This window comes from Lolium perenne, chromosome 7 (genome assembly GCF_019359855.2).
Source record: "Lolium perenne isolate Kyuss_39 chromosome 7, Kyuss_2.0, whole genome shotgun sequence".
In the NCBI taxonomy this organism is placed as follows: domain Eukaryota; kingdom Viridiplantae; phylum Streptophyta; class Magnoliopsida; order Poales; family Poaceae; genus Lolium; species Lolium perenne.
This window is the reverse complement of record NC_067250.2, coordinates 147,141,379-147,155,393: the sequence shown is the minus strand read 5'-3', so window position 1 is coordinate 147,155,393 and position 14,015 is coordinate 147,141,379. Positions and strand designations below refer to the sequence as shown.

Sequence of the window (14,015 nt, the reverse complement as noted above, 5' to 3'; positions counted from 1 at the left end):
GAGAGAGATGAACCACATAGCTACCGGTACAGCCCCGAGCCTCGATGGAGAACTACTCCCTCCTCATGGGAGCAGCAGCGGTGATGAAGATGGCGGTGGAGATGGCAGCGGTGTCGATGGAGAAGCCTTCCGGGGGCACTTCCCCGCTCCGGCAGCGTGCCGGAACAGAGACTCCTGTCCCCCAGATCTTGGCCTCGCGATGGCGGCGGCTCTGGAAGGTTTCTGTGGTTTTCGTCGAACGTCTCAGGGTTTTCGATCCAGGGGCTTTATATAGGCGAAGAGGCGGAGCCAGAGGGTCGAAGGGCTGGCCAAACCATAGGGGGGCGCGGGCCCCCCCTAGGCCGCGCCAGGGTATGGTGTGGTGGGCCTGTGCCCCCCCCTCTGGTCCCTCTCATGTGTTCTGGATGCTTCCGGGGATTCTAAGATCTTTGGCGTTGATTTCGTCCGATTCCGAGAATATTTCGTTACTAGGATTTCTGAAACCAAAAAACAGCAGAAAACAGGAACTGGCACTTCGGCATCTTGTTAATAGGTTAGTTCCAGAAAATGCACGAATATGACATAAAGTGTGCATAAAACATGTAGATAACATCAATAATGTGGCATGGAACATAAGAAATTATCGATACGTTGGAGACGTATCAGTGACCAAATATGAGGTGCCAAAAATAATTCAAGAAAAGAAAGTTTTATAGTACATAGAGGATGACATGCGGGTCCCAGTTAGCAGCAGCGGTATCACCGTTTGAGAGGCGGCAGGGGATCGAAAGAAAAAGGCAAGTGATCAAATTTGAGGTGCCAAAAAAAACTCCAAGAAAAGAAAGTTGATTGCACATAGAGGATGACATGCGGGTCCCATTTAGCAGCAGCGGTCTCAACGTTTCCAAGGCGGCAAGGGATCAAAAGAAAAAGGAAGTAGCCAGAAATCAGGGGGTCAAAAAAATCCAAGAATAGAAAGAATTTTGGTTCATAGAGGATGACATGCGGGACCCATGATCCTGCATCGTAAACGGCTCGATCGGAGAACGTTGAACGAGATGGCGCGATCTAGAAAAAAAACAATGCCAGAGAGGCTGCCATCTGGGCCCTACATCCCTCGGCGGTGCGGATTTGCGTTGACTCGGCCGGCGAACCCGAGATTTCGAGATGCACCACGTCCCGGGCCACCATACGCGACGTTTTGGCCGCTTTCGTCGGGCTAGGTGGCCTCAAAAACGAGAAAAAAAAAGTTTTGACATGCACCACGGAGGGACCAAAAATCGTCGGCCATGGTACACCAGCAACCACGGCGCGACTTCAACTTCGTCGGCCATGGCAACTTTTCTTGTAGTGTAGATAGGTCCGGCAAACTGAAGATAAAGTACACTAGCAAGTCTTGTAGACGTTTCCTTCACACCATTTAGCAGTGCTTCCCAAGCTTCGATTAAACCTAGATCTTTTAGGGAAAAAGCTTATCATACTACAATCCGTAATACGGATCGAATATCAACCTTCACACGTACTATGTTGCGTCAGCATATGAGCTTCTTCCACATATCCCTTATGACATTTAGTTTTCCTTACAATTGTCGTGTGATGCTATTGTTTAGACGTGTCACGAATAACCCGCATGACGCGACCTCTCTCCAGTGCATCAAAGCGGGACACATCTTAAGCATATTTTTAAGGTCCATCACCTCTCTCGTGGAAAAGTAATGTCGCGACTCAAATGAGGAAGAAGGCCTCTATAGTGATGCAAAAAAGGATCATGGGCTGGGGGAGGGGGCAATTGCCCTTTCCTAACTTACAAACTCTGCCATTGGCCTCCCTGTATTTTGGCTTGTTCTGTAGGTTGCGTTGTGTGGAGCTAGCAACACATGTTCCTACATGAGCCGCGAGGCTTGGGTCTGAATGAGGTCAATTGTCACAATAATCTTAATCTCTACTTTGTCCATGGGGTCTATTTAGGTGAGTGTGATCTTTACGAGCTTCCACAAAAAACATGCACTAGGCCTGTTTTCAAGATGCTTGATACATGCAGTGATTTGAGGATGCTGGTTTACATAATGCTCGATATCCTTTGGTATTTTTACATGCCACTCTGCCATGGCTACAGGAAGCGCATGACACCTCCTAGGCTCCTACATCTGAGGTACTTGAAGATCAAGAAGCATGCAATGTAACACCTCTTCTAGCCAATGAATCTAGAAAATGAGGTGGATGTTAGTGTACCTCAACAATATCATCCGGTGGTCGATGAAAGAAGTTCAGGTATGGTCATATAGGAACAAGTTCAGGTAAATTCTTCCTTGGTGTAGAACGATAGAGAGGGAGAGAGATTGGTTGAATATGATGGATGTTGGATTGAGCCTCTCGGGCGAGTATATCTAGTGGTACATAGTTAGAGGCTAAGATAACTCTCCTAGAGATATGGTAGGTAGACATTACAAATCCTAGACTACCTAATATACATATACCAAATATATCTCTAACACTCCCCCGCAGTCGTAGCGGTAGTGACGTCAACAACAGTAATGTCGCGGACGGTCAGACTAAAGAGAAGCCGAAGGTAGGAAACAACGGGCTGACCCCCCCCGCAGACGCTTGGACTGTAGAAGAAGCCGATGTGCTCATGCGAGGTGATAGCCCTTTGTGTTGATGTTGAGGTAGCCGAGAGCGTGGGTGCTGCAACCTTGGTCGGGGTAGCCGCACGAGGGGATGTCGTGGTCGGGTGCCGGTGTCGAGGTAGCCGCACATGAAGCCGCAAGCGCATAGTGCGCAAGGAGAGTGAAGGAGACGCGTCGAGGCAGGCATCGAAGAGGGTGTCATGCCGAAGTCGATGCAGTCGGAGCCATCGAGGACGAGGTGCTGCCCTAGTTTTGCCAGAACTAGGTGCAAGTCGGGGACGAAGGCATACTCCGGTTTTGCCAGAACCGAGTACGCAAAGACGAAGTCGGCGACGCGGTCGAGGCAGTCGTAGAAGAGTCGATGTCGGGGAAGACGTTGTCGAAGCCGATGAGGACGAGGCGCCGATCCGAGCTTTCCAGGCCCAGGGACGTGTCGGGGACGAAGGCACGTACCGGTGTTGTCAATATCGGGCGTGCAAGGGAAGGGACCATCATGGACCATGTGCCAGTGTCAGGGGGACTAGCAGAGGAGGCCTCTAGAGCGGTGGCGAGATGCGGAGCGGCGAAGAGGGAGAGGTGCCGATGCACTCCACGGTTGTCAGAGTAGACAAAGTAGTCGGGGACGAGACGATGACGCTGGTGACGAGATCGTGGTGGACGAAGATGTAGAAGGCGGCGAAACCACCGGTGGCTAGGAGTGGCCATGTTGGATGCCTAGACTGTAGAGGTGGTCGGCGAGGCCTGCGGCGACCAGAAGTGGTCATGCAGGGTACCTGTGGAGGTCCGACGGTGGTACTCGAAGTAGGCGAGGAAGAACACGGCGGCTTGACGTAGACCTTGCACTGACGGTGGCGACCCGCGTCGATGGGGCGGCGCGGTAGTAGCCTGGAATGTCGGTGCGCGGGGGACGACGAAGTAGACTGCGTGCGGTGACGTCACGACCTGAGGGGCCAGCGTAACTGCAGGGCGCGAGTCAGTGCAGTGGTGGGAGGCCACCAGCGACATCCACGCCTGGAAGGCGCATCGGAGGCCGGTAGCGTGGACCAAAGGCGGCGGCGCTGCGGCCCAAAGGGGCGAGCAGCGGTAGCCCGTAGCTCGATCGGTGGTAGGCGCGTACTCGGGGACGTGCTTGGCGGAGACATGCGCGCGATCGGTTGATCAGACTGGGCGGCGCTGTACGCGTCATGGTGTGGATGACAGGCAGATCGGACTCAATGGCGACGTTGTCGATGGAGTCCCGGGCGATGGCGACGAAGACGGATGCAGCAGGTTGGCGGCGGCAGCCTACCGAGGTAGGCGCAACAGCCGCCAAGGGCCGCGACACCCTGCCGTAGAAACCACGGCAGCTTGCCGAGGCAGGCGCGACAACAGAGGGAGGCAGTGGTGCATGGGTGTGGATCGTCGATGCCCATGTCGGAGTAGAGGCACATGGTGACGGCGGTGGTGGGCGACTCAATCCGATCTATGATCGGTAAACCAAAAAAATAAAATGCCGGTCGAGCGACCGGTGGACAAAAATGAAAACCGATCTAAAGATTGGGAAAAAAGACGTGAGGGCAGCCGATCACCCGATCAGCGGACGAACCCGCATACGGGTTGCGCGCCCCCCGGAGTAGATCATGGAGATCAACCTCCCGGGGTGGCGCGGCGCGGAAGCTTGTGCGGCGGCTAGATCAAGGATCGTGCCGCTCTGACACCATGTAGAACGATAGAGAGGGAGAGAGATTGACGGAATATGATAAATGTTATATTAAGCCTCTCGGACAAGTATATATAGTGGTATAGACTTTGAGGCTAAGATAGCTCTCCTAAAGATATGGTAGGTAGAGATTACAAATCCTAGACTACCTAATATACCTATATCAAATATATCTCTAACACTTGGTTGAAGCAAGTGAGGTATGAGGAGGTTGGAGATGAGGTGGCCGCATGCTGGTTGTGAAGTGGACGTCACACTCTATATTTATGTATGTTCTAAGTTATGTGGTTTACTCTCTCCTCCTAGACAACATTTTGGGACTTTTTGTTGCTTTTTTTTGGTGTGGCTGCTAGTTGTTGTCTTTATATCTAGCTTAGTGTTTGCTTAGTTATGTGGTAGATAACCCACGTCGTGTATATTTTCTCATGTATATTTTGTCAGCTCTTGAAGTGCTACAAGGGTAATAACCCTTTTCTGGTGTCTCATGATCTATGTTTAGTCGTGTAGCTTATGGAACAAGTCATGATGCATATGAGGCTTGAGCGTCAGCCTGCCACTGTGAAGGCAGCCAATGCTAACTTGGATCAGTGGTAGTGGATCCTTTGCGGGCTGTGGGGGCCTGCCACAACTATTGTCGAACTAAAAAAATTTACGCTTATTTCATGAATTCCATCCAACGCTAACGAGTGACGCGGTAAAACTGCTTGTTTGTAGTTTTGTTTTAATATATTTTCATGTACTTACAAGCTTCATTCCACTATGTTGCAGATGGCTCGACAAAGCCACGACTTTGACCTCTGGTACAATGACCGTGAAATCACAGAGGTCGAGGAGGTGAAAATTTTAATGAGGCTCTTGCCCATGTAGCTCATTAGTAGTCTCTTCTGGATGCTCCGAAGACTATTTTCGCCATCTTGCATGTCAACTAGACGGACATGTGAATCACCCTTAGCTTCACACTACGATTTGTCACCATACCCCAAGGGTTGCTAGGAAAAAAATCCTTTTGGGAGGGGAGGGGGATGGGGCAGTTGCCCCCTCCTGACTTGCATGTTGCTCCGCCCATAGACCTCTGTGGGTATTGGATAGTTTCACAGCTTTTGTAGCGTACGTCAACAATGCATGTGACTATATGGGCTAGCTGAACTTCTTCATTACTGGATAATAGGGTAGACGAGCGTGCACTAAGCATATTTTCAGAATGCTTGATACATGCAATGATTTGAGGATAGCAATGGGTATCCATTGCCCACATACCCGGCGGGTAAAACCCCTATAAGAATTAGGGTATGGACAAAAAAATCATAGGTTAATGGAAAAATATCATATCCATATGATACGGCTGGTACGAGCATGACATCATGTAACCCATACCCATTTGACAAGACACATTACGTACAGTCAAATTACCTCTATACTTTGTCATGAGTTTGCGGATCCCTCTGCTCCTTGATATAAGCCATATAGTTTTTGGCACGGAAATTAAAAAATGCACATTGAGAGAAAATTATACCAAGTTTGGCAGAATTACCACTGAATAATTGACATGAGAAAATACAGGACTTTGCATAAGATAAGAAAACGTAAACTAATCCCTTAAAAATTTGTCGAGACTAGTGGTGTAAAATACACCTTATATTCTAGAATTTTTCTCAAAAAGTTATATGGCTTATATCTAGAAACGGAGGAAGTATCAATTATGATGTGTTGTCGTTTATGGGTAAGTGGTGTTGTTTATTAGAATGTGTTCATATTCACAATAGGTTCTTATTCATAAGTATGTGTTGCTATTTACAGTGTGCTGCTCCATAAATTATGGTTACATGTTATTGTTTACTTACAAATTTCTGCTTAGTTCTACATGTTGTAATTGCAGACGTTCTTTACCTATGCGTACCTATTTTAGTTCTGTGTTATAATTTTGGATATTTTTTTACTTTTTTTTGAAATGGAGACAGAGCTCCAGCCTCTGCATCGACTGATGCATACAACTTTCTTTATTAATTTATTCAACAAAGGCCTGATAAAAATCATACATCGAAAATCCGAAGCCACCACACAACACCTGCCAACAGGGTGCCTGGAAACACGAAAATCTTCCATCAACTAGGAACAGGAACATCGCATACCGCCATACCCCAAGACACCCATTAAGCGAAACGGGAGCGCTCATCCGATCTAGCAGACTCGTAGTGAGCACATCATGCACACACTACGGAAGCCGTCGCCACCATCAAGCCGCCAAGCAACCTTCGGGATAAAGATCCGCAAAAGTTTTGTCATTCCTGTCGTTGACGACACCACGACGCTTGTGTACCTACTTCACCGTGGGGTGACGGGTATGGAAAAAAAAGCTGCCCCCGTTGATGGGTACTCCTATGGGTGAAGGGTAAGGTACGAAAGCACACATACCTGCGGGTGGCATCTCTATCTATTATGTTTTCTTTCAACGTTGCTTTGCCAAGGATCGAACAGAAGCTTCAAGACGTGACTTTTTTTTAACAGAAAAGAGTCATGAAGGACCAAGAGATTTCATTAAGATAGAAACATGACTACAACATAGCTCCAACTACAGTTTGTACTCTGAAAGTCAGAGTTCACACAGGTAATGCCTAGATGTAAACATTGATAAAGAGCTCCTGAAAAGCCATATTGTCTACACAGAAGAATACAAAAGGAGCCAGGAGGTCCGGCGAGAACTCAGACGCAAATAACCTGCATTTGCATTCTTCAGGGGCTTCTTACAGTCTCGCCAGCCGTAGAGCCGGCGGCTTAACCAGCAATCGCATTGGGAGATGCCTCTGAGGTAAGGGATTGAGCTGTAGATTAAGAGGGTGCATCACTGAGCACAGTACACAAATATCTTCTCCGCCCTCTGAGGTAAGGGATTGAGATGTACATTAAGAGGGTGCATCACTGAGCACAGTAAATATCTTCTCTGCCAAATCTGAGGAGCAGCTTCAGCAACATTGTCACCTGTCTCCGGCGGATCAACCCGAGGGGTGCGATGATCAGTAGCTTCCAAAGAAGCAGACTTCAGTTGACAGATATAGAAAAAAGTCATCGTTGTACTTAGGTGTCCGAAAAAGAAAAGAATCGTTGTTGTACTGTTTTATCCTTTTATGAAGACTACTGTTTTATCCTTTTTAGCATGAAGACAATCGTATCTGCTTTGTGAAAGGATAAAGTGAATTTATTGGCTACTGTTCTGAAAAAACTTCAAACACATCACCTCTCCAAAACAAAGTACTGTTGATATCGCAGGTGTTGAATAAGTAAAGCTAGACCACATAAATTACTGTTCCTAGAACAGCCACGAGGCATAAACGCACAACCTTTCCAACAACATTATAATGGAACACCCCCCTCGTGATAAATAATCTCTTTATAGCTAGCAGAAGATTACATCTCCTCCAGCAGCAACTGGTGCACCGTTTGGGCGAGGTTCGGCTCACTCTTGATGCTCTCGATCCATCTAGCGCTGATCCGCACCCTCTCAAGGCTCTGCTTCAATGCTCTCTCGAACGATGGTTTCACACGAGTGCAAAAGAACTCAGAAACCTCAGCAGCTCTCTCCTCGGAGGTGAACTGGTGACCATACAAAAAAATGACACATACAACATGTTTTTTAGTAAATAAATGACAGAGTATGAAGAATAACCAAGGGAAAGGTGTGTGTGGTACCGGTGAAATAGTAGAATTGACAAAGTCCGATATGAGTGAGCTTGATGGCCAAGTCTTGACGACGTGGTCCCAATTTTCCTGCATGTGCATAAACATTCAGCATGCTCTTACATAAAGATATAATTAACAGATTGACCTATTATGGAACAGCTTAAATTAGCTTATGTCAGAATGGTGCTCTATATCAAAGTTAATGAGCAGCCTGTAAGAGATTAGTAACACTAGCAATTAAGCTGCAGGTTCAAAATGAGTGTGAGATGGGCTTGGCTGCATGTGCTAATACTATATTTAGATGGTAAAACTGCAACAATTTTAAATAAGGCAAACTGCGTTGTATAGAAGAACTAATAATATTGATTTTTCAGTACAATTTTCTCAATTTTGTAGTAATTTTGAAAAGATTTAAAAAGTGGCCAGTTGTTACTTTGACTAAACTAATATCTAAACCATAATTCTACATATAAGAATTGTTAGTCGAATAATTCAACATAGGCAGTCCTTACTCCTTACAAACAAAACGGCCAAGCTTGGAATGGGTGTAAAATTAGTGTAGTCACCAGTATTTTAGTTTAATTTTGAGCTAAATACTGATGGCAACAGTAACTTTACATCATTCCAAGTAGCCCCTACATTGCATTGATTGCCACTGAACAAAAACTACAAAAGTAAATATGCTGATCACCAATGCTGTGTTTGGATGCATAGAAAGTTGGCATGGAATTGAATTGGAGTAAGATTCTAAATCTGAGATGGAAATGAATTGGCTTCAAATTCAATTCTGTCGTTTGGATGTCTTTGAATTTTGCTGTTGGAATTAAAGGATATAACTAATTCCAAATCATGTTTGGATGTACATACTATGGAATTTGATATTGTGGGATGAATCTGGGCCGGAGCATCGAGTACGACCACCTGCCGGCGAGCGAGCTGCTAGGAGGGCCGCCTGCCGGCAAGCGCGCGGGCCGGAGCGCAGCGCCCATATGGCGGCGAGCGCGGAGGTCATCTTCCGGCGAGCGCGACGAGGGAGGGAGGCGGGGAGGGCCGCCTCCCGGCGAGCGACGAGGGAGGAAGGCGGGGAGGGCCGCCTCCCGGCGAGCGCGCGGGCGAAGCGTCGAGGACGGTGACCTGCCGGCGAGTGCGGCGCGGCAGAGCGTCGACGAGGGCCACCTGCGGGCGAGCGCGGCGGGGCGGAGCATCGAGGAGAGCCACCTGCGGGCGAGCGCGACGGGGCGGAGCCGTCGACCACCATTCCCATACCGCCGCTCACCGCCGTGCCCCCTACCGCCTTCCGCCGCCGTTCCTCCTAGCGCCGCCGTTCTTGTCCCCGCGATCTAGGGTTAGGCCAGGGAGTAGGGAACGGGAGGTCGTGGAAGAGGGAGGCCAGGGAGGGGAGGGCGTGGAGGAGGGAGGAGACGCGCCAGGGAAGGGAGGCCGTACCGGCGCCGGTGGCTCCAGCTCGCGGCGGCGGCCCGAGCGAGCTCGCTCGCTTGATTTCTGTCGAGCCAGGAAGTGCCGAAGAGGTACGCGACGCGAGCGATGTGGAGATTCCGAGAGTTTCCGAGGTGCCGACCTCGGAAAGATTTGGGCCAAGCGTTACACGCGCGGGCGGGGGCGCGGAATTGAGCCCAGTTTCCACGTCCCAATTCTAAGCGCAATCCAAACAGCTGAATTTGCCGATTTGGCCCCCAATTCCAATTCCGAGCCCAGTTTCAGCGCAACCAAACACAGCACAAGGGTTTTTATGACTTCTATCAAAGGTGTTGAGAATTAATGGGCCCATTTCTGGGTTCACCCATCCATGAAACAGATAAATGTTAACTGATGCATCCCAAACATCATGACATACCACACCAATTTGGACAAAAAACGCCCAAATGTAAAAATAATATAAGCATGCCAGATAATCATGCAAATAGCCTAGCCAACTACCCTGAAACTATAACATACCTGAAGCCAGGCCCATGCAACTTCACGTCCTTCTAAGCTAATACCACCAAGGACATAAAATGCATCTTGATTCCGTACCTAATAAGAAAGAGGAAGATTATAACCTCGTTTCACCAGTAAATCCGTAAGCATAAACCAACATCATTCAGATAGTAGAAAAGGTTTCAAGGTTAACCTCATCTGTAAGCATAAAGTTCAATGCCTCAACAACAATATCCTTGTCTGGGCACGAAGACAACGAGCCTAGAAAAAAGAGTATTTTTAGGATGAATCATCAGAAATTTGTGTTGCAAAAGCTAAAATTGAAAAATCACACACCTAAGATGCGAGACTTCTCCTGTGCTTCAGATGTTTCCCTGTAGATTTTCAGGAGAGAATCATAACCGGCCCTGCTTGAGGTACTCACGTTCCGCATCACAGCAAGGTATGCTGCCTAAAGAACATTGCAAGTTAGAAAACAAAGAAGTAAAACGGCTGTAATCTAGAGGAAAAGTCATGACCTTTCTATTATCTGGTGGCAGAAGGGGACTTTTTCGGTCTTCTAAGAAGATGTGGAAACGGCGAATTCCCTCAGCTATAGTCTCATCATGTCCAAGTTTGACAAGAGCAAGCAAGAGCAGTGATCTAAGCATGACATCAAGATGGCTTTCACCATCCTTAGGATCCCAGCCTACTCTTCTGAAATGTGAAGTACATGAAGGCTTTTAGAATGGTCACAGAAAGGAAACTGAACAAATAGTGTAGTGAATAGAAAGACATGTATAATATGTTCAAAACGGACACAATGTTAAGCTTTTTGGACATACTTGGCAGCTAATAGAAGAAGCTTGATCAGAAGTTGTTTGATATCTCTAGACAAGTCAGGAGTGGCATCAGTTGATATTTTATTAACGCCTAAACATACCTGGGAATAGAGAAGAAACATTTACTTGATGATCAAAATTTAGACACCAAACATATATGATATAGACATAGGAAAAATGATCAAAATCCTTGTTGAAGGTACAAGTTTTACTTACAGAGGTTACATGTGAAAGCACAGTATAATCTGACTCATGACGATAAGCATTCAGCAGACGCAGCAATGATGTCAGTGTTTGTTTGCAAGCAACAGAAAGGGCATATGAATCTTCCACAATACCTACAACAATAATATGTCTCATCTGTCAAAACATTCAAAAAATATATACAATAATATTTTCCACGATCTATAACAACAATATGTATCATGTGTCAAAATATTGCGAAACTACATACAACAGTAATTTCATGAATTGTACTATCTTTACCAATCATATCCATTAACGAGAGTTTGTTGGCCTTTACTGCATTTTCAAGTCCGGCTGCAAGTTCATCATCATACTTCACTCTATAAAATCCAGTTTGATCAATGTTCAGTTTGATCCAAGAGTTTTGGCATGTCCCTCTGTCAGCAGTTTCGGAGGCCGCAAAATCTTTTATATGGATCTTATCAGCCTTTCCTTTCAATAGAAACTTTTTATTCACATCATATGAGCCACAGCATGAAGTCATAGGAACAATCCACGTGCCAGGACCAGATGATCCATCTGACAGAAACTGAGCCTGTAACAGAAGATATAGTTCGAAAATTAGGACTGAGGTCGATATTTAGAATTAGTTGTGTTTCATTCGAGTTAATACGGGTGCAGAGATATTGGTGGCATTTGAGAATATACAGCACAGACAATACCCCAGCATCCAAGAAAAGTTTGCACCACTGATATGCACATTCTAACTCCTTTACTGACATTCTCTTTATATTTCTGATTGAACAGATCATACACGAAAACAGACCCCAGAAAATTACTAAACTATTCACATTTTTAGTCATTGCATGTTGATTGTAAATGTGTTTCATACACTATATAAGAGTGCATGGCCAACAACAGAATAAAAGAAATTGACATGGGATTGAAGGTACCAATAAAGAAGAGGTCCTAGAAAGAAGCAATTATCAATTCATGATCAAATGGCCAGACCAACTACTGTAGCTTAGATATATTAATAGCAAGGAAATGAAAAAAATAAGGCATGCATGCATATTTACACTCAGTTCTCCATGTATGTAAAAAACAATATTCAAATGAACTGTCTGGAAACCTGCTCGAGTTCCAAATATTGCCCATTTAGTTTTGCAAATATAACAGGATATCCTTGTTGCTTAGTCCATGTAGTCATCAGGTCTTTAACAGGCTCCCCAGTTTCCTCCTCAAGAACAGCCCACAGGTCTTCGGTTTTAGCGTTTGAGTACGCGTACTTCTTTATGTATGAAGCCAAAGCTTTCTGGAAGAGTAAAGATTCACAAAGTTGGAACAGGCAGAAAAACTATTTATAGTAGGCAACAGAGCTAGACAGAAAACAGAAATCATATATGCAAAAAAAAAAAAAAAATTCTCATCCATCTTTAATTATACAAAACATCAAACTTCAAGCTATTCTTCAGCAGGTGGGTTCAGCAAAGTCAAATCTAATAATTACAAGTGATCATCTTTGGTATTTCTGGTTTCAGATTCCACATGCATCGAATGTCAAGATAGAATGCATCAGAGTGGCTGCAGAGACAACTTGGATCACTCATTTAATGATTAAAAAAAATGCATACAAGGATTCAGAAGTGGTGCTATGCAAACTATGTACCTCGCCTCCTAGGAGGATTGTAAAACACTCCATCTTTTCAATGAAATGAAGCGCAAAAGTCTTTTGCGTTTTCTCGAAGAAAAAAAAAAGTGGTGCTATACAATCACAGCACGCCACAGCAGACAGCGCTGGAAACAGAATGCTCGACCACTTAAGTAAACAAAAGTCACTTTTTTAAGGAAAATGATTTAACCTGAAAACGGTCTGCACCAAGATAGCTTTGCAGCATGCGAATGACAGAAGCACCCTTGTCGTAGCTTATGGAATCAAAGATCGCATCAATTTCACTGGCATGGTTTACTTCAACCTAAAAACAGGTCAGATAAGCGAAAATCATAACTGAGAGAACTGGAGATGCTAATACTAGGTGGACTCGGACTGAATACAATACTTTACAATATTTTGACACATTCGAGTTCTGTAAAACAATAATAAAATATAAGCATTGACATCTGAAAAGTTCAAGTAGAGAGATGTTAAATATCAGAACCTAATTCTTCTATTTCTGTAAATCTGTAATCCTGTCAAGTGGCAGTAATGCATCAATACTTGCATATGCGCGTGCAACTCGCCAACTTAGTAATGTAAAGTACCTTACTGTTGTAATATGTTTCCATATCTCTAATAAAGATATTTGTGGCATATGTTGCCGTAGTCCTATTAGCAAAATTTTCTCTACGCAGAACAATGGCGAAACAAGTTGAAGCATGGACTAGCACTAATTAGTAGAGAAGAAGATTACCTCAATAGGATGAGATTCTGCAAGCGCATCCAGTCTGAGCCCAGAGGTCGTCTCATCGAGGAATTGTGTCCAATTATTCCATTCAGGAAATATAGATTCTACAGCTAAGTAACTCACCTGTTCAAACATAATAAGGACTTGTTGAGTAATAAGGATATTCTCGGAATCGGACGAAATCAACGCCAAAGATCTTAGAATCCCCGGAAGCATCCAGAACACACGAGAGGGACCAGAGGGGGGCACAGGCCCACCACACCATACCCTGGGGCGGCCTAGGGGGGGCCCGTGCCCCCCTATGGTTTGGCCAGCCCTTCGACCCTCTGGCTCCGCCTCTTCGCCTATATAAAGCCCCTGGATCGAAAACCCTGAGACGTTCGACGAAAACCACAGAAACCTTCCAGAGCCGCCGCCATCGCGAGGCCAAGATCTGGGGGACAGGAGTCTCTGTTCCGGCACGCTGCCGGAGCGGGGAAGTGCCCCCGGAAGGCTTCTCCATCGACACCGCTGCCATCTCCACCGCCATCTTCATCACCGCTGCTGCTCCCATGAGGAGGGAGTAGTTCTCCATCGAGGCTCGGGGCTGTACCGGTAGCTATGTGGTTCATCTCTCTCCCATGTACCTCAATACAATGATCTCATGAGCTGCTTTACATGATTGAGATTCATATGAGTTTGTATC

At 46.0% G+C, this 14,015-nt stretch overlaps 1 protein-coding gene across 1 annotated transcript; it reads right to left on the bottom strand.

Annotated features, from left to right (window-relative positions):
- Positions 1–7,473: 7,473 nt before the first annotated feature.
- LOC127319146 (aminopeptidase M1-B-like) lies at positions 7,474–13,448 on the bottom strand. Its single transcript, XM_051349361.2, has 12 exons — positions 13,337–13,448; positions 12,788–12,901; positions 12,058–12,240; positions 11,226–11,520; positions 10,956–11,077; positions 10,743–10,840; positions 10,437–10,614; positions 10,255–10,369; positions 10,112–10,179; positions 9,937–10,014; positions 7,990–8,067; positions 7,474–7,893 (listed from the first exon to the last, which is right to left on the bottom strand). Exons 2-12 carry the CDS (start codon positions 12,821–12,823, stop codon positions 7,708–7,710), a joined length of 1,437 nt encoding a protein of 478 aa, XP_051205321.2. The 5' UTR covers positions 12,824–12,901; positions 13,337–13,448; the 3' UTR covers positions 7,474–7,707.
- Positions 13,449–14,015: the final 567 nt, after the last annotated feature.

Coding starts and splice junctions, on each gene's coding strand:
- LOC127319146 (XM_051349361.2), bottom strand. CDS start 12,823: ATGCTGCAAAGCTATCTTGGTGCAGACCGTTTTCAG. Junction 11,521..12,057: donor AATATTTGGAACTCGAGCAG/GTTTCCAGACAG, acceptor CTTCTGTTACAG/GCTCAGTTTCTGTCAGATGG. Junction 8,068..9,936: donor TTGCATGGGCCTGGCTTCAG/GTATGTTATAGT, acceptor ATGCACATGCAG/GAAAATTGGGACCACGTCGT.